At 53.1% G+C, this 19,272-nt stretch overlaps 6 protein-coding genes across 6 annotated transcripts; 2 read left to right on the top strand and 4 right to left on the bottom strand.

Moving 5' to 3' along the window:
* Positions 1–1,598: 1,598 nt before the first annotated feature.
* On the bottom strand, positions 1,599–2,870 carry J4E84_004806 (uncharacterized protein; the record flags this gene model as incomplete). The annotated part of the gene is made up of 3 exons (XM_049387408.1): positions 1,599–2,720; positions 2,781–2,789; positions 2,862–2,870. 3 exons carry the CDS (start codon positions 2,868–2,870, stop codon positions 1,599–1,601), a joined length of 1,140 nt encoding a protein of 379 aa, XP_049245181.1.
* A 393-nt stretch (positions 2,871–3,263) lies between these two features.
* J4E84_004805 (uncharacterized protein) lies at positions 3,264–4,923 on the bottom strand (the record flags this gene model as incomplete). The annotated part of the gene is made up of 4 exons (XM_049387407.1): positions 3,264–3,401; positions 3,448–4,691; positions 4,748–4,835; positions 4,888–4,923. 4 exons carry the CDS (start codon positions 4,921–4,923, stop codon positions 3,264–3,266), a joined length of 1,506 nt encoding a protein of 501 aa, XP_049245180.1.
* Positions 4,924–6,540: 1,617 nt separating this feature from the next.
* On the bottom strand, positions 6,541–9,804 carry J4E84_004804 (uncharacterized protein; the record flags this gene model as incomplete). Its single annotated transcript, XM_049387406.1, has 2 exons — positions 6,541–7,401; positions 7,993–9,804. 2 exons carry the CDS (start codon positions 9,802–9,804, stop codon positions 6,541–6,543), a joined length of 2,673 nt encoding a protein of 890 aa, XP_049245179.1.
* A 3,506-nt stretch (positions 9,805–13,310) lies between these two features.
* Positions 13,311–14,514, bottom strand: J4E84_004803 (uncharacterized protein; the record flags this gene model as incomplete). Its single annotated transcript, XM_049387405.1, has 3 exons — positions 13,311–14,099; positions 14,163–14,292; positions 14,342–14,514. 3 exons carry the CDS (start codon positions 14,512–14,514, stop codon positions 13,311–13,313), a joined length of 1,092 nt encoding a protein of 363 aa, XP_049245178.1.
* A 730-nt stretch (positions 14,515–15,244) lies between these two features.
* J4E84_004802 (uncharacterized protein) lies at positions 15,245–16,033 on the top strand (the record flags this gene model as incomplete). The annotated part of the gene is made up of 1 exon (XM_049387404.1): positions 15,245–16,033. One exon carries the CDS (start codon positions 15,245–15,247, stop codon positions 16,031–16,033), a length of 789 nt encoding a protein of 262 aa, XP_049245177.1.
* A 642-nt stretch (positions 16,034–16,675) lies between these two features.
* On the top strand, positions 16,676–17,922 carry J4E84_004801 (uncharacterized protein; the record flags this gene model as incomplete). Its single annotated transcript, XM_049387403.1, has 3 exons — positions 16,676–16,682; positions 16,802–16,807; positions 16,874–17,922. 3 exons carry the CDS (start codon positions 16,676–16,678, stop codon positions 17,920–17,922), a joined length of 1,062 nt encoding a protein of 353 aa, XP_049245176.1.
* Between the last annotated feature and the right edge of the window lie 1,350 nt (positions 17,923–19,272).

Here is a 19,272-nt window from a genome sequence, read left to right as displayed (position 1 = left end):
CAGCAAACAGTAGGAGATTTCGTTCCACTTACCTGCCAGCAGATGCAAGATGTCTGATCTCGCAGCGCCCAGCGCAAGGAGATTAATCCAACGGTATAAATATGTTAAGAAGAAAGAGTTAAAAGAAAGAACCCCCCAGAGTCCCGTTCTGACTCAATCCAAGCTAGAGATGATGGAAGAATGTAGACATCAACGCACACCGCAGTTTCTGCTCATGTTTAGCAACCTGAACTCGAGGGACTGTTGAGAACGGTTCAGCCGCTCTGCCCACAGGGATTAAGAGGGAAAGCGAAGGTCGAGTGGGTGGCGGAGGGGAGGTATGCGCCGGTTAAGGAGCGTGGTGATTTGGAGATGGATGACTGGACAACTTGGTCCGGTCCGCTGTCACTGAGTGGTAGAAGACACCCGATGTCGATCTTGTCTTCAGTGCCGATGGTATCTTTTTGAGGTTTTGTAGTTATGGCGAGACCGTGAGCTCAGTTGCGCTTTGTCATGGAGTGAGAAGAGGTCTTGGAGGGGAATGAATGGCGAGAATGGCAGCCGTGTGGAAGCCGTCTGTAAACCGGACTGGGATCTATGAAAATGTTAGTAATGACGGACAGTGTAGCACAGATGCATTTGGTGGATGAGGGTCATAGTGGTTGCTTGGCGGTGTTGAAGTGTTGAGTGTGGGACTGAGAGTGGGATGGAGAGGGAAGGTTATATACCGTCTACGAATGTTTGCTGAAACAACGGAATATCAGATTCGCGTGGATGTGACCACTGATTGCTGCTCGATCGACTCATGACGAAAGACAACAAAGAGACCATAGCAATCCGCTTGTCTTCCGCGCCAGACAGCCTTCTAGATGTAAGTACACTTGCACGTCGTAGCATCAAGACATCTCCTCACACGAACTGAAATGGAAGGGAGTGACAAGCAGTTCCTGTCTGAACTTGTGATCATGATCTGGTATTTCGAGTTATGTTCGAACCTCGTTTCGCCATATGCAAAAAGACGCCTGATTTTGATGCCCAAAAGCGGCAATTGCCCTGCATAGTATGCAAGACAACATTACAGAGTAAGACCGTAGAGTAGAGTAGTATGCAACTTCTTCCAGGCTTGCTTCGTTAGCACCCGATAGTGCCATGCCCAATCTGTGCTCAAAACTCAGGATCCTCCATGATGATACCAAAGCTACGACGGCGACTGATCAGAACAGTATCATCGGAATCCCTCTTATATTGGGGAGACCAGCGATCTCTCCTTGTCTCGCGTCCGTCGCGCTCATTAGTGGAAGCATTCTAGGCACCGCTCGCCACACCACGTATGTTGATACCTCCACCTCCTCCACCACGCCGATCAGCAGATCCACGGATGTTGATTCCTTCCTGGCTGCGTGCCCGTCCTTGGCCACGAATGCTGATATCGTCATCGCGTGTGATGCGATCAGCGAGACCTCGTCGGGGCTGTGACGGCTCAGAGAAGTCGGTGACATAGGGATCGCGATCGTCCCCCTTGAGGCGACCAAACGACTCAGCAGGATCGTCGTCATCGCGTGTGATTCTATCGGCTAGCGACCGCTTCTGTTGCGGGAGTACGGGCTGTCCGTTCTTGGTCATGCGAGAAAGTAGCGAATCCCCTCCTCGTGACTTGTTTGATCCGTATGTCGCGTCGATGGCGTTTGACCGGTGGTGGTTATGGCCCATTGGCGAAGTGTCAAGGAAAGAGTCCTTCTGCCAACGTCCACCACTCGCAGGGCCGCCGCGATCATAGTTTGCACGGTCGTGTGTCCAGCGATCCATGCTGGGTTCACGGCGACGTCGAGTGTTGTTGCGGCTGCGACTCCGGCTGCGGTACCGACGGCGGCCCGCGTGGGTCTCGTTCTCTGCGAATCCGAAGCGACCGTCGCCTTCTTCGTCGGAGGCAGGGGAGGCGCTGCGTCCTCGTAGACGGCCGAAGCGTGGCTCTTGTGGACTGGGTCTGTTAGCTTGTTGACAGGGTCACGGGGCAATGCGCTGAAGTACCTTCTTGAGCCGGGTCGGTAGGAATCAACGTCGTCATTCCTGAGTCTACCATCAGCGGGCTGACGACCTCCTCTGCCACCGCGACCTCGGACTTCTCGTCCATCACGGCCATCACGGTTGTCTCGTCCGTTCCGGCGCGGGCCCCTTCGGTCAGCGCCTGAGTCGCCCATGGACTGGTCTCGGCTGTACCCCCGTCTTGATCGGTCCCTGGAGCCCATTTCCTCGTCGCCATAATCGAGATAGTCTTTCTGCGGTTTTTGGTTCCGTCGCGGCTCCCTCTGGTGGTTGCCAGCCACGTCTGGGTTGCGCTGGTAGTAGTTGCTCTTGGTTGCTGCGCCCTTCGGCTTCTGGTCGCCAGCGTTGGACTGCCTGATGACGAGGCGACTGTTGGGCTTCTTTGAGTATGGTTGCGCTGTGCGGGGCTCTTGTAGTGAGAGGTTGCTGGTGTCGCCCACGTCGGAGTGTGTGAGGATGCCTAGGGCGACGGTCGCGTCTTCCTTATTGTAGAATTCGAGGTTGACCGAGTTGTCGTTTACCCAGCGTAGTTGCTTAACGCGCGGGTCTGACTGGCAATGCTCCATTGCCCAGTAGAGGGGGTCGTTGGGGTCAAAGTCGCTCACGCCCTGGAGGTTGAGCGATTCGGGCCATGCTTCGTGGACAATGATGTCTTCAAGGTAGGCGGCGGGTATGTTTTGTTCTTGCTCGGCCGGCTCCTGCGATGGCGCGCATGTCAGTCAATTGCGCCTTCTCGTGCAGCCTGGCGCAATGCTCACCTGGACAACCTGCTGTGGTTGCGACGGCTGTGCTACCGGTTCAATGTCTGCGCCTACATCAATGTCAATATCGTAAGCGACATCAGTCATGTCCGTGTCGTCCATGATGGCGGCTATATTTCAAAGAGGTCCGGCAATTCGGTGAGTTGGTGTTGTTGGAAGTTCGAGAGCTGTACAAGCAGCGCGCCGCGGTCGGTAAGCTCCAAAGCGCGGGCGGGCACTAACGTCATCACGTGCGTGATTGAAACGCCCCAGCACAATACGATTGCCCGATTTTGTGTCTCACCACCAACAATAGCATGAACATCAGAGAAACGGTGAAACGTGCAAGCAAGTCAAGTTTGGGTCAGGGTCGTCATTACACCCTGTAGCGGACCTACCAAGCTTGCGGGGAAGCCCCCTAGAAGCTAGCCACGACGCGTCACAGTTGGAAGCGATGTATATGCTCGAGACAGTCACCACATCCGAAAAGCGCCTACCATCTCACGACTGCTCCTCCAGCGTAAAGGTACCCGTCTTCGTGATGAGGTACTCATTCACTGCGACATCCTTGCCTGATTCTTTGCCATACCCGGATTGTTTGATGCCACCAAATGGCGATTCTGCAGCAGAAGAGTTGCCCTGGCACATGTTAGTATACTTTCCGATGTCTTCGTTGTCAACATACTGTGTTCAGTCCGATCATGCCGGCCTCCAGATTCTCAAACAGTCTCCAGGTACGATCAACGTTCTTTGTGAAGCAGTAGGATGCGAGACCCATACTGGTGTCGTTTGCAGCCTTGACAGCTTCATCTTCAGTCTCGAACTTGATGAATGTACTGATCGGGGCGAAGGCTTCTTCATTGGCAATGTCCATGTCTGGTGTAACACCGGTAATGACAGTAGGTTCGAAGAAGTAGCCACCGTCCTTCTCCACCTTGTTACCACCCGTATGAATTTTTGCGCCTTTTTTCTTCGCATCTTCGACGAGAGCGAGGGCTTTCTCAACACCCCGTGGGGTAGTCACTGGGCCCATCGTCGTCTTCTCATCTGAACCGTGACCGACGACGATCTTTTGTGTCTCTGCGTTCCAGCGTTCGAGGAACTTGTCGAAGATTCCAGACTGAACGTATATCCGGTTCGCCGTAATACACGCCTGACCCGCATGTCGGTACTTCAACGCGAAGATCTGAGTCAAGGCTTGCTCGATATTTGCGTCGTCGAAAATAAGGACAGGGCAATTGCCGCCCAATTCGAGCGTAACTTTTTTCAGATTGTCTGCACACATCCTAGCGACTAGCTTGCCAACGCGCGTCGAGCCTGTAAACGTGACCTTGCTCACAAGCGGATGCCGACAAAGCGCCTCACTGAGCTCTGGTGTCTTGTCGAGATCTGTGGTCAGGACGTTCAACGCCCCCTTTGGGAATCCAGCCTTTTGAGCGAGGTAGGCCAGTGTGAGTACAGTGATTGGTGTCTCCGGGCTGGGTTTCACAATCATCGTGCAGCCCGCAGCCAATGCAGCACCAGCTTTGCGAAGAATCATGGCGATGGGGAAGTTCCATGGCACTAGCGCAACAGCGACACCAAGCGGCTGCTTGATCGTGAAGATGCGTCTGTTTGGTAGCGCGGGTGTGAAGACACTGCCTTGAATACGCTCGGCTTCCCCAGCGAACCACCATGTGAAGCCTGTCGAGTAATCGATTTCTCCATACGCTTCAGCTCTAGGCTTGCCGGTCTCGTACACAAGAATAGTCGCTATGTCTTCCCTGTTCTCCTTGATGAGGGCATCCCATCGGTAGAGCATCTGCGCTCGTTGTCGCGGGCTGATCTTCTTGTACTCCTGGAAACATGCATGCGAGCTGTTAACAGCATCATCGACATCAGATGCATCGTTTGTAGGACACTCTATCCACGGCTTTCCTGTTCCAGGGTCTGTTCGCCTGTCAGATCTCGGTGTTCAGATAAGTAGATATGCTGTAATGACCGACCGACCACTTCGAACGTCTTTCCCGATTTCGCTCGCACCCAATCGCCATTCACAAAAGATAGGCTATGGAGCAAGTCTGGATTGTTCAGCTGGGATGTATCAGTACGAATCAATCGCAAGGACGAGTTCGTATTGACGCACCTTGAACGGTAGCTCGTGTTTCCTGTCTGACGCCATTTCGTTCTAAGTTTCTACGTATCGTTGACCAAAGCTGGTGAATGTGGAGTGAAGTTGCCTGGACGAAACGATCTTGGAAGGCGCATGGATTCCGCAGCCACCATTATCAACATCTGCAGACAACAGAGCTTCCCCACTTTCCAGCGTATAGCCTACATGGGCAATGCGCGTATCTGCAGCGATATCCGGATATTTCAGGAAAGGCGATCCGGAGAGACGCCGCAGACGTTCAAAGTAGCGAAACGTCGGCGGAGACGGTCTCCAATTGGCTCAAACCTCGGTGGTCCTCCAACACGACGTCAACTCCATGCGGGGCACCACGCTTACCCCTCACTGCTGCCCTGCTCGACTCCGAAGGACGACTAGTCAACTGACGGTGGTTGGAGATGCGATACCGGTGGCAGACATCAGGGTCCATGAGATGGCAGGCAGGAGCGCTTTGTTCCTTTGTAATCAAAACATCAACATCGTCGCCAGCTATTGAGACTCAACATCGACCCTAGCAATTCAAATATATATTCGAGAAGACACGGTTGATTTACCTACATTCACACCGTGAGGCGCAACATATCAAACCTCTCATCATGGGCAGACTAGATGGCAAAGTCGCCATTGTAACCGGTAAAGCGCATCCTGATTGTCTCTTGCATATCTCACTAACAACCTCATCAGGCGGCGGCTCAGGCTTCGGCGCCGGAATTTCAAAAGGCATGGCCTCCGAAGGCGCCAAAGTCCTTGTCTGCGACATCAACCAGTCAGGCGGCGAAGCAACCGCAGCCACAAACCCTTCCTCTCTCGCCTTCCACAAGATGGACGTGACCAAAACCTCCGACTGGAAAGCTACTGTCTCGGCTTGCATCGAGAAGTTTGGGCGCTGCGATATACTCGTCAATAACGCTGGTTGGTCATATACCAATAAACCTACGACGACGGTCACGGAGGACGAGTTCGATAAGGTCTTCGACGTCAATGTCAAAGGTGTTTATCTTGGCTGCAATGCGTGGGTCGATCAAGCTATCGAGCGCAAAGAAGGAGGCGTGATCATCAACATTGCCAGTGTTGGAGCCACGCGGCCACGGCCAGGCCTCGTATGGTGAGTAATTACCCATGTACGAACTGCGTGTGAGACAAACACTGACTTCGTACACCCATGTTTAGGTACAACGCGAGTAAAGGCGCGATTTGGAATGTAAGTCATCTCCCAACTCTAACTCAATTCCGCAGCGATCCAATGACTAATGCATACTTCAGGCGACAAAAGGCCTCGCAGCGGAGTACGGGCCCCATCAGATCCGTGTCGTGTCTATTTGCCCCCTTGTCACAGGAACGGGTCTCTTCTCAGCCTTTACAGGAATGGAAGATACACCGGAGAACAGGACAAAGTTCACGTCCAATGTACCTATGGGTAGGATCGGTGAAGTGGACGACGTTGTGAATGCGTGTATCTTCATGGCAAGCAAAGAGGCTGGCTTCATTACAGGAGTTAATCTGGAAGTGGATGGTGGACGCTGTATCTAGACTAGCTCTTCTTGGAGGGAAGAGAACTCGAAATGAGCTTCTATATGGATCATCCCTAGGAACAGCTCCAAAACGCTGTCGTATCTCATGAAGCTGGGCCTAGCCGTCCATATACACATCCTCATCCTCACCGTCCTCCGCCTCATTTTCTTCTTCTTCATCGTCATCATCGTCGTCGTCATCGCTATCCCCCTCATCATCATCATCCTCCTCCATTTCATCTCCGTAATCCTTCTCAACTCCGTCCTCGTCCTCGTCATTCTCGTCCTCCTCATAGTCCCACGCCTCATCCGTCTCAAGCAACTCCTCAATCTCTCTCCTCCTCCTAGCCTCATCACTATTCTCATCCACTCCATCAACCAGCGCGTTCTGCACAAAAGCACCCTTTCTGTCCTCTTTATCCAGAGCGATCTCTCTGTCAATCTCCAGCGCCCAACCTTCCCAGACGGCACCCCTCTGAGTCGCCGTCATCCTTCCCCTGCTAGCCCTCCACCTCTTTGTCAATTCTCGCTCCCTCGCCACCGGAGATTCCATGACCATCATCTCATAAGCTTGCTTCACCTTCTCATAAGCAGCGCGATGCGGTACTGAAGGTCTTCCATTCGGTGCTGCATAGCTCTCCAGTACCTGATAGTGACCTTTTCGCACTCTATCTTGCGCGTTGGCCCATACGCCCAAAGGTAGAAAGACTGCGCGATTGAGGGTGATCTTCCCGCTCTTAGGGTGTGTGTATCCAAGGAGGAAGGCGTCGGTCTCGGCTACTCCGTTGTCGCCTAGCTTCAGTCCGCCGGGACCGATGGTGTTTGCGGGTACGACGATCTTAGGCAGATAGATTTGGACGGGAATACCGCGGTGGGATGTAGTAAAGGGAGAGGTGGCTAGCAGACTGGGTGCAAACGATGAGAGAGGGGATGGTGGTCGAAGGTGAAGTGGAGATGGAGCAGTGCGCTGCATAGTCGCCTGAGGTGGAGCCAGTAGAGAATTTGGAGGGGGCAGTTGGCGCTGCTGAACAGATCCACCCTGACCAACTGGTCTGCTAAGACTTGGTAGGTCTGGTGCCCGTGGTAGGGGCGGTCCAGCATCTGGAAGTCGCTGACCATAGCTAGCGGCATGACCCTGTGTCTCTTGAGCAGCTACTAGGCGCTGTGCGAAAGCCGGAGGTGGTGCATGATCAGAGCGTCCTAGTGGTGTTGGCCAAGATGAAGCGTGAGCTTGCTGAGACAGATTTGGTTGGTGAGTATCAGACTGGAACCAGGCAGGGGGAAGACCCGCCGGCGGAAGGGTCAAAGGATGAGCCCCATATCCAGACGAGGAATGATGGTGGTGTTCAAATCCAGGTGGTAGCGGCGGTCGAGCATAAGGACCGAAGCTTCCTTGGAAGCTCCCAGGCAGTTGGTGTTGAGAAAGTAACTGCGGTCCAGATACAGTAATATTTGGAGCTTGAGACGCCGCAGGAACATATGGTTGAGAATATGGATGGGGGCTTTGCACACGAGCTTGTCCAGCTTGGGCATTCTGCTGGGACATCACTCGACTCACAGCCAGACTCACCTGCTGCTTAAGCATCCCTATCATTTGGTCTGCGGGGTTCGGTGTGATATTTCGCATGAGTGCCGCAACACTTGGTAGTGTCTGTTCTGCAGCAGATGCAACTTCTGTGGTAGGTAGAGCGGCATGGCTTGCTCGGTGTCGCAGGTGGGGGAACAATGTCGTGTCAGGAATGAACGTATTTGGGGGTTGAGTGGAGGTCATCGTAGGCGGTGGGCGCGGTAGCGGTGGTAGGTTCGTACGAGGAAGCGATGCAGGCGGTGGTAGAGATGGACAGGGAAGCGTTTTGAGCGATGGTAGGCTTGGACGAGGAAGCGATGTAGGCGATGGCAACAAGGGTGTAGGCAGCAGACGCATCCTGGCCCTTGGGGCACTCATGGTGTCGTCCGAATCTTCATCGGTACTCCCATCGCCGTCATTGTTGTTGTTCAGCCTACGGCCGTCAAAGTTGCCTGAAGAACGTGGAATCGATGGGAAACTACTACGCGCGAACATCGCTTGCAAACCCGCTTTGTCTCTTGCACCTCGAAATAGCGTGCTCTTCATCTTACCCACAAGTGGTGTAGGAACGATGCTGATCCTTTGGAGTTCCTCATTTTTGGTCTGCTGAATCTTGTGCAATATGCCGTCAATCACATCCGGGCGATGGGCGTGAGTGGTCGTGGTAGGGATGAGAGGGACACCAGATGGACTTCGGGGAGCAGCACTGCGCGCAGCAAACTGAGCCTCGTCCGCCAGTTTGTTGCTGATGGAGATCTCCAATTGCTTTGCCCTATGTCGCTCCTTGAGCGACTTGAAAGCTTGCGCAAGTTTTGCGTCCTTCTCGTAGTTCTTGAGGCCGCCTCCGTCCACGAGCGGTGGCGTCTCTTGCAGGCTCATTGGCTGATCTCTGTGGTAGTCTCGCATGTTCTGTGCGGTGACTCCTGCTTCTACGAGTAAGAAGAACGCGCGTTGTCGCGATTTGAAACAAGCTTCGTAATACTTGGCTCGCTTGTACTGGTCTCGGGGGACGTTGATGAGAGGTGGCAGAGGCTCGTCTAGCTTTGGGGGCTGTATGCCGAAGTGTACTTCGCGGTACTTCAGACGTTCGCTTTCTTCTGTCTTGCGTTCGAGTGCCGCTAGGTCGGGCTTTTGTCGCATCTGGGTGGTTGTGTCACCGCCTTGTCCGTTCTTCCCGCTATCTTGGGCGACACCTCTTGCTTGATTGATTTCCTTTTTGGCTTCCTGAGTGACAAGAAATGGATGATATTCAAAGTCCCACAAGCTTGGAATCTCGCCATGTAGAGCCGCCTTCAGAGCCTTTCCGTCTCCTTCATAAAAGTCGATCCACCTGTAAAGGAATTCGATGAAGTTGGGAACCACTGTGCTGTCGACCTGCACGATATCTACCAGAATGCGTAACATGTCCTCCTCGTGCAAGAGATCGGGATCTATACAGCGAGCATGCAGAGTCATCGGAGGCGCGTTGCTGGCCGGTTTCGGCGCGGTAGGGGTGTTCGGCGGGTCTAAGTCAAGGCGAGGCCTCTTTGCTGATTGCGATGCCGCGAGGGATTGGCGAGCCGCTGTCTGACTGACTTCCCACTGCACACACCACGTCCACAGCTCCTTGCCCGTCTCCAACGCCTTGCGCTCCGTGAAGTCCTGGAGAAGCGCGAAGAAAACGTCATGGTTCGTGTCCATTCGGTAGGTGATGGCGTGAGCCTTGTACTGCTCATAAGGTACTAGAGTGGGTGGCGGTTCGACGTTGCCAACAACATCTTGTAACTCGAGATAGCGCTCGTCGAAGAGGTCCATGACCTTGCCATGGGACGCCATGGCTGCGCAGGCGGCTGCGTTGTTGTTCAAGACGAAACCGAAGTGTTGTGATGTTGCTGGTTGGGAGGTGAGAGGGGAGCTAGGCAAACGCGCGGTGTTGCCATGCGGACGCAAACGGACAATATCAGAGGAAAACGTGGGGAGTAGCTTGAAAGTCGAGGACCAGGATCACGGAATGACGCAACGAAAGAGATGGTGCACAAGCAGCCTACCATGCTACTCGGAAAATCTATGCTGGTCGTATTGCAAGCCCGAATATTTGTACAGTCGCCAGAGGGGTATCGTCGCAATCGTGCCATAGCGCCGCCTTCACTTGCTCCTAGTATACACGCGCGACCACACGCTCATTTGCTGCTCTCCCTGATCTTCTGCATAATGGCGCTCGCCCTGTCCTCGGCCTCTTCCCGGACTCTCCGCCAATCTGTTGTGTAGACCTTCTTCACACCCTCCTCGAGACTTCTGTTCCAGCGGTCCTTGGCCATCTCGGCTAGCCCGACGGGTGCTTCCCGGCTTGTGGGCTCTGGTTCTGGTTTCTTAGGCTCGTAGAATTCGGTGAGGACTTGGCGTTGCTGTCGTAGGAGCGCGGCTTGTGTTATGCGGTTTTGTGTGTGTAAGGAGATGCTGAGGTAGAGAACGCCTGTGGTGAGTGTGACGCCTCCGAGCTGCACATGTTAGCTAGTGTCATTGCAAGCGATCGGCAGCACTTACGAAGCCCGTGATGAAGCCCATGGCTACGCTGGAGATGTGTCGAGGAGTGTGCGAGGATGACGTGCACGGGTGCTTTTGCTGGATGCGTCGGGGGCCAATGGCTGGGCAGACAGATGTGCTGCGTCCGCTTGCTATCCCTGTATCGACGTGAGGGGCTGTCCAGGGCGAGTACACGAGAATGTCCAGGTGGTGGGAGTTGACTCGGTTGTGAGGTCAGCGGAATCGCGCGATGGCCTGCCAGGATTATTCTGTCCCAAAGCGGCAACATGTCCACGATCCGTTGAACGCTGCTAGCGCCGCTTCCTCCTCCATCGGCGCATCCCCTCACACTCCAGCCTCTCCCTGCAACCATGCTTTTTCTCTCACAAGCCCTTGATTTCATCAGCATCATGTCCGCATCATGTTCCGTCGTCGCGCAATCTCAACGAATACCATCAGTTTTTCGTCCGGTGTGCTTACGCATATGTCCTCGCGACTCCTCACGGCTAGACTATGCACCTTCAAGCGTGTGCATGGCCAGGTAGCAACTGCACTCCCCAGGGTTCATATGCACATGTCGTTCGCGGGGTTCTCAGTGGTACGTAGGGAACTGCCGTACCTACAAACCATCACAGAGTGGTTGCACACAAGCTTGGCACATCTACTTAAGAGCGTCCGATGCCTACACTGCAGCTGCCCACTGCACATCCTCGGTGTGATCAACACAATCGCGACAACTGAAAATGGCGATGAACGAACTTTTGCGAGTGCCTTCTGCAACCGACATCCTTCTTTTGCTTGCAGCATACTGGGCTATATGGATCGTCTATTGTCGTACACTACACCCACTTGCACGCGTACCGGGCCCGTTATGGCCTGCCACCTCGCGAACGTGGCTCAGGTGCTCACGCTCCAAAAAATCGTGCGGTACGAGAAATGCTAATTGCTGAGTAGTAAGAACCCCCTCAAATCTGCATTCTTATTGCCACAACGGACTCGCAGCCACTGCTTTTCGTCCCAAGCTCGGGACATAGCTTGTTAAAAAGCCAACCTTGCTAACACGGAATTTACCAACAGTGTACCACATGTTTCTTGGTGATCTTGAGGTCGTCCAACGCGAGCTACATGAGCAGTATGGCCCTCTTATACGCATCGCTCCAAACGAAGTTAGCTCCAGTGATCCAGACGCGATATCCCTCATATATCCTACCCAGAATCCTTTGACCAAGACGGACTGGTAAGTCACGCTTACAGGTACCATACGCATGCTGTGTATGACTGCTAAATCGGTAGGTATGTTTCTTTCCGCCCACGAGGTATCAGCGAGCACGCAGACCTCTTCACCGAGACGGACGAAGAGAAGCACACCAGGTATCGTCGGGTTGTTCAGCCTGCCTATCAAATGGTCAGCATTCTGAAGCATCAAAGTGCGATCGATGATTGCACAAACTTGTTGAAAATGCGGCTGGACAAATTTGCCAAAACAAACGAAGAGGTAGACCTGGGGCTTTGGCTCGAACTATTCGCTCATGATGTAATTGGGCACGTCCTTTTCGGTCAATCCTTTGGTTTCTTGGAGAAAGGTACACATGTGGATTCCTTCATTGAATCTGTACACAACGCTGCCCCGCTTCTTGCTTTCATTACTGCGGCACCGACCTACATGCGCAGCATCATCATGCTGGCAGCCATGTGTGTTCCTAGCAATTTGAAGCAGTTCAAAGGCGTACAAGCTACCGTGGTGGAAGCTAAACGCCAGACACAACTTCGACTACAACGCTCGGCAGAAGCGGACGATCAGAGTCAAGACATCCTTTCTCAGCTCCTACGCAAAGTGGGGCAGAAAGATAGTGAAGCTTGGTTCACACACAAAGAAGTCACATTGGAGTCTTGGGCTGGCATCATGGCCGGCGCTGATTCTGTCGCTGTCAACTTGAGGGCAGTTTTATACTACCTTATGAGGACACCCGACGCCATGTCTAAAGCAACCCAGGAGCTACAGACCCAGCAACACCTCCTCAGCACACCTGTCAGCTTCGCAGAATCAACGAAGCACCTACCGTATATCAGTGCGTGCATTAAAGAAGCCTCTCGCCTCTTTCCAAGTACCGGATTCAACATGAGTCGTATAGCTCCTGCACAGGGTATTATCCTGTCTGGCGTCCACATTCCGGCTGGATACCACGTCGGTATCAATCCGCAGATAGTACAATATGACAAAAAGCTCTTCGGCGAAGACGCTTTGGAGTTTCGACCAGAGCGCTGGCTAGAGAGCGAGGCCCGAAAATTCGAGATGGAAAGGGGGATGTTCCTGTTCGGTGCAGGAAAGAGGACATGTATCGGGAAGAACGTAAGTTTTCTATGGGAGATGCATTGTACTAGGGTCGTTTCTATTGTTGGTATACTGATCACACATCTTCCTTAGGTTGCGTTGGCGGAAGTTCACAAACTCGTTCCAGAGCTCCTCCGCTGTTTCGACATGCATATGGCTCATGATCGACCCTGGAAGACGTTCAATGCTGGGTTTGTGAGGCAAAGCGATGTCATAGTCAGGCTTGCTGTACGCTAGAGATGGAATGTATCCTTTCCTCCAACTTTTGAAGTAGGGTGACTTCTCGGAGTATTTGTTTTCTTCGCTCTCACATTTATCACTTAGTCAGTCGTCGGTTATGCGACCTAGCTTACAGACTTATTTGGTATGCGGCGCAAGAGTTGAAAGGCCGGAGTGTCCAATTGAACGTATATCTACATAGCTTTCATTTCCAGGAATACTCCAGGTTATCGAGCGTTGTCTGCGCTTTATTGTTCCACGTGGTACTCTATGATCCACCAATGATATCTGCTGTGTGGGTCGGCTTTCCTTCGGCCCCCGCTTTGTCCGCACCACTATCGCGGTACTCATCCAGCGACGGCGTGTCGGCATAGCACATCTTCATAAAGCTCTCAGGATAGCGTCCACCGCTAACCTCTGCCTCTTCGCACGCCTTGCGAATCTTCTGTTCCTCCTCCTTGCTTAGCTCAACCTTCACACTCCCGACGTTCTCCTCCAGGCGCTCAGGCTTGGTAGTACCCGGGATTGGGAAGATGTCGTCACCCTGTGCCATCAACCACGCCAGTGTCAACTGACCAGGCGTAACACCCTTCGCCTTTGCAATCTCGGTGATGCGGTCCACGAGCTTCAGGTTTTTGGGGAAGTTCTCGGCACTGAATCGGGGCGCATAGCTACGGAAGTCGCCTTCCTCAAAGTCGTCGGGGCTCTTGATGGCGCCGGTCAGCATCCCGCGGCTTAGCGGAGAGTAGGCGACAACTGCCACTCCAAGCTCGCGACATGTCTTGAGTAGATCGACTTGCTTGCTCTCGATCTCCAGCGCGAAGGGGGAGTATTCGACCTGTACGGCCGAGATGGGGTGGACCTTGTGCGCTCTTCGTAGAGTCTCGGAGCTGACTTCTGACAGACCGAGATACTTCACTTTCTTGAGATTGACGAGGTCGGCCATGGCTTGCACGGTGAGCTCAATTGGCGTCTTCTGGTCGACGCGGTGACAGTAGTAAAGGTCTACCTGCTCGATTCCGAGACGCTGAAGAGACTTCTCGATGGCCACTTTGACCTAAAAGTGGGATTACGAAGTCAGCGTATGTCTCAGCCGCAGTCTTTATGTAGGTTGACTGACGTGTTCTGGAGAAGTGTCGATTGTACCCATCGAGTCCTTGAAAGCAAACTTGGTAGCAAGAAAGATATCCTTGCGCTTTTCGGGGTTGGCCTTGAACCACTGCCCTATCAAGTCTTCGTTGTCGCCGTAACTAGAATAGCTGTTAGCCGTTGTCAGACCCATTGACCCGATAACCATACACATCAGAAGAGTCCCAGAAGCGTTCGCCTAGCTTATGGGCCAAGTCAAGCATTGCCAGACGTTCAGAGTCTGGCTTCGGCTTGCCATAGAATGAGGACAGGCCCATGAGGCCGAAGCCCAGGCGGTTGACTTGAGGGCCATCGCGACCGAGAGGTGCAGTGGGCAGAGACATTGTGGTATCGAGTAATGAAGCTTGGTTGAGATAGAAGACAGGTTGTTGTGCAATTCGACAAAGATGGACTTGATTTTAAGTGTGAAGTAGGCACTGGAACGGACGAAGTAGAATAAGCTTAATTATCGGGTACCTGATTGCAATGACGCTGGTATCCCACCCGCATTGACCTCACTTGCCACTAACTTCTTAACCCCGCTATGCATGAGATCATACCTATGCATCTGCCACGAGTACTGTAGCTTCACATCCCATTGAGACGTAGTACCTCAACGGAGATTGAAACCTAAGGGCCGACTCTGTGAGCAATTTGTTTGTTCGTCCGAAGAATTGAGCATCGTGAAATTCCCCGCTCTGGAGTCGGCGGAGCAAGACGGAGATAAGCTACCAGAGCTCCGGTCACATGGCTGAAGCCTGAAGGAGGTACCAGTTGGTCCGGAGTGAAGCATCAGGCATCCAGGCCGTATTTGACGCGTTGCACGTTGTGTCGCTTGGCATGGAGGTCTCTCACACGTCGCGGCAGGCGACAAGGTTCCCAAGGTTCCTGCCAAGCTCCCCGATGACCAAGTTAGCGTCCGTCAAACCTCACCACATCACCTCCCCCCACCAATGCATGCCCCGGTACCTTCTTTGTAATGCGGTCGCCATGCTTACGCGACGCCGACGTTCAACCTCAGACAATCTGCTCGCGCACTTACACCTACGGATAATCTAGTAAAGGCAGCACAGCATGACCGCCGAAGTACGCGACCTCAAGCCGCTCAACATCAGACCCGTCCAGCATCAAGTCCACGACCCGCTCAAGACAGACCCTTTCGCCTTCGATCACCACGATGACACCATCCATGTCCTCCTATGCGCCTCAGGTTCTGTTGCGACCATCAAGATACCGAACATGATCAACGCGCTTGCGAAACACGCGAACGTACGAATACGGCTTGTCTTCACGGCTGCGGCAACCAACTTCTTGCAAGGCCAGAGCGGGGAGCAGCCTTCGATAGAGGAGATAGAGGCGTTGCCGAACGTGGATGGAGTATACTTTGACGAGGACGAGTGGAGAGAGCCATGGATCCGAGGCAACAAGATCCTCCACATTGAGCTACGGCGATGGGCAGACATCATGGTCATTGCACCCTTGAGTGCCGATCTACTCGCCAAGATCACACAGGGTTGGTCAGACAACCTCCTGCTGTCCGTCGCGCGCGCATGGGATACCACAGGTCTGATCGATCCAGTGAGGAGTATACCAGGCGTGCAATGGCCGCAAGAAGATGGCGGCATACAGAAGAAGAGGATAGTGGTCGCTCCGAGCATGAATACCGCTATGTGGTTCCAGCCCATCACCAAGAAACAGTTGCATGTGCTGGAAGAAGAGTGGGGAGTAAAGAATGGAGGCTGGTATGAGGTACTGCAACCTATGGAGAAAGAGCTAGCGTGTGGAGACATTGGTGGCGGCGCGATGAAAGATTGGAGGGAGATTGTGGTAGCGGTTGAGCAGCGGCTAGGCCTGCTGCCGTGATAGCTTCTCACATGCACTCTTCTTGTACGGTTAGAGTCCCTACTGCTTAGAAAAATACTAATATCTATGTCAGGGATTCAAGCCACATCGTGCTACGCCATCGCATACATACCCGAGCACAGAACGGCGCAGCAAGAGAGAGGGCATACTGCTTCACGTGAGTAAAAAGATGGCATACACAAAAGAGCAAAAAGACAGAACTTAGATAGGTGCCCCTCTCACGCACCGTATGCTGACAGCCTCCTTAATTTCTTAAACCAGACCACGGTCTGTGCTGTCTCGCTTCTGTCTTTGTCGATGCTCGAATCGGCGACCTTGACCTAGCGAGCTGAGCAGGCGATATGCCCAACGGCGCCAGGCCGGACTCGAGTCTTGATGAATAACTCTTGAAAGTCAACGTCTTTATACCAGAGGCTACCAGTTATACTATATCAGAGGTGAGGAAATCCATGTTGCAATGTTGACAGTGACGGTGATGGGCGTTGAGCGTTTGTTGTGGTGGTCGGTGTTGCGAAAACTGAGACCTTCGTTCACCTGGTGACAAGAACCAAACGAGACTGAAACTAGAGCAATGAGAGCGCGATGTCGTCATTTACGCGCCTTCACTTTATGGAGTGTAGCAAAGTTCTCGATCACAGTAACATGAACTGTCAGCCTGACGATTACCGCCAGCAGAACAACATGGCGCCCAGCAAGTCCACAGCAAACGCAGATGTCCCAGCCTCCCCGAGCGCTACCCATTCTAGTTCTGTTCTTGCAACCTTGAAGTCGTCGGTAAGTAATCGCTTCTCTCACCTTGGTGTTTGCTTTTGACATGTGGGCAGATACAGAACACGAAAGCGAAGCTCAACGCTCTCCGGCCAACCAAACAACCGAAGGTTACCAAACCAGGAACGAGGAGCAAGACGGTCGACGAGCGAGAGCGTCTCCAACGAACAGCAAAACGACTTTCCGTCATCGATGAGCCCGCTACTGGCCTTAATGTCTCCTCCACCAGCGACGAACTGCGGAGCGACCCCGCAGCGTCATCAATCCTATCCACCGGCTCCGATCCCCATCCTTCGCTCACAGCGCGCGACTTCGAAGTCGGCGGTACGCTTGGTCGTGGGAAATTTGGGCGCGTATACCTCGCCCGTCATCTCGCGACAGATTACGTGTGCGCTCTCAAGATCATATCAAAAGCGCAGGCTACAACACAAGAAGAGGAGAAGTTGATACGCCGCGAGCTAGAGATCCATCAAAACCTCGCGCATAAGAACATCTTGAAGTTACTGTCATGGTTTCACGACGACGAATCGATATACCTTGTGCTCGAATTTGCTCCGGGTGGCAGTCTTTACTCGAAGATGAACAAGCAGCCCAAGGGTAGGTTCACAGAGCACCAAACAGCCGTCTATATCGCTCAACTCACGTCCGCACTGCGCTACATGCATAGCAAAAACATCATGCACCGCGACATCAAGCCCGAAAACATACTACTTGGTTTCCACGGCGAGATCAAGCTTGCTGACTTTGGATACTCCGTACACTCAGAGTCAGGGTTCCGATCAACGGTGTGCGGCACACTAGATTACCTAAGCCCAGAGGTTGCGGTCATGACGCTCAAGCCCGGAATGAGCGGAGGGTGGTACACGAAGGCGATCGACCAGTGGAGTCTGGGCGTCTTGATGTACGAGCTTCTTGTGGGTAAGCCGCCATTCGAGATGAAAGACATGAAGAGCACACAAAAGAAGATTGCGAACTTCAAGGGTAAAGGCATCAAGTTCCCAGGACATGTCAGCGAGCGCGCGGAGGAGCTGATTCGCGAGGTAAGTGACACCCTCTCGCCTTATGTGTGCTCACAACAAAGCCGTACTGACTTCGCAAAAGTTGCTCAATTTGGATGCTGAGAAGCGGATGAGTCTTGACGACGTTATGACACACCCTTGGATCGTCGACCACGTCGCAAAGTCGGTTCAGTCAGGCATCCGATCATTTGATCAGCTGCTTCAGCTTGGTGCCTGAGGGCCTGATGAGGCGGTGGAATATCGTCACAGATGGGGGCCGAATTGTATGTCTAGTGTCCTCACCCTGCCAAACAGCGATCTCGTATTTGACGGGCCGAATATGGCGGCTGCCTGATACTTCAGCTTCTGACCTGTCCTGCACCTCGGGAGGCAGCCATATCAAGCCATGTACTACGCACTGTCTCAAGATTTGCGCAGGCCGGTAGGGGATCGGGACTAGTGTTGGCGGGTTCGGGTGAGCATCAGATGGCACTTACCCATGAATGGTATCCCGTTGAGCTTGTAGTCTACCTCAAGATGATGCAACGAGCATCCCGTACAATAAGCCTTCCGCTAGGCAGATCCGATTCGTCATGTTTCTAAATGCGGTAAATTTTGAGAGGTGGTGGTTGAACTGCGTGCACGACATGAGATGTACCTGTCAAACGTGGAGGTCTTGGCACGACCTCAGGGGCATGTTGACGTTACAGAACGTAACATGAACAGCAACATTCATCCATTACGCTCAACATCTGAATATTGCACATTTCCACAAACTCTTGCTGTTCTCACAGCTTGCCATCTTTTGTCAAGAATATGTCTGGTGGACCCTGACCGGTGGCCGTAATAGCTCTGGTCGCTCGCCTAGCCATGCAAGCGCCATGCTGCATTGGATACTCGTCCGCGCCTCACCCTCAATACTGCATGCTACTGAGCCATGCTTGGCGCGCTACTGCTGTGCGGTGGCACACCAGCAAAAAGCGACATAAACATGCGAGAAAAAGCTATTGCACTTAGCGTTTGATGATCTCATTGGCGGTTGGACTCGCCTATGGTCTCGCGCAATTCCAATCCACGTCCCCCAGTAAACGCCTCGATGCACATGTGTGTTTGAGCCAAGACGTAATGTCGCGCCCGCGATGCGCTTTGTAATGGCTTGCATTGTTCCATGATGCAGAGATGGGCTATGGACGCCGGATGGGCGGTGCAAAGATCGCAGCTGAGCAATGTTTATTGGTAGGTTGTAGATTTTCAGCCTTACTAGCAGGCTAGCTAACTCAAAGGCGGATGTCGATTGCGGAGATCCTGACGCTATCACTCATCCATCTGATTGCGGCTCAGGCCTCCCGAGAGCCTAGACCGATGAAGGTAAAGCACTTCAGGGTGCGCCTTTGCTCGTTTACTCGTTTATACTCCTATATCAGGTAGGAATATCCTGCTGTCCTTCAGCTGAGACATCACCAGCTTTTGAAG

Source organism: Alternaria hordeiaustralica, assembly GCF_023758085.1.
Source record: "Alternaria hordeiaustralica strain BMP 2776 chromosome Unknown scaffold_7, whole genome shotgun sequence".
Lineage (NCBI taxonomy): Eukaryota > Fungi > Ascomycota > Dothideomycetes > Pleosporales > Pleosporaceae > Alternaria > Alternaria hordeiaustralica.
The sequence above is the reverse complement of the archived record's forward strand: the minus strand, read 5'-3'. Positions and strand labels throughout refer to the sequence as shown.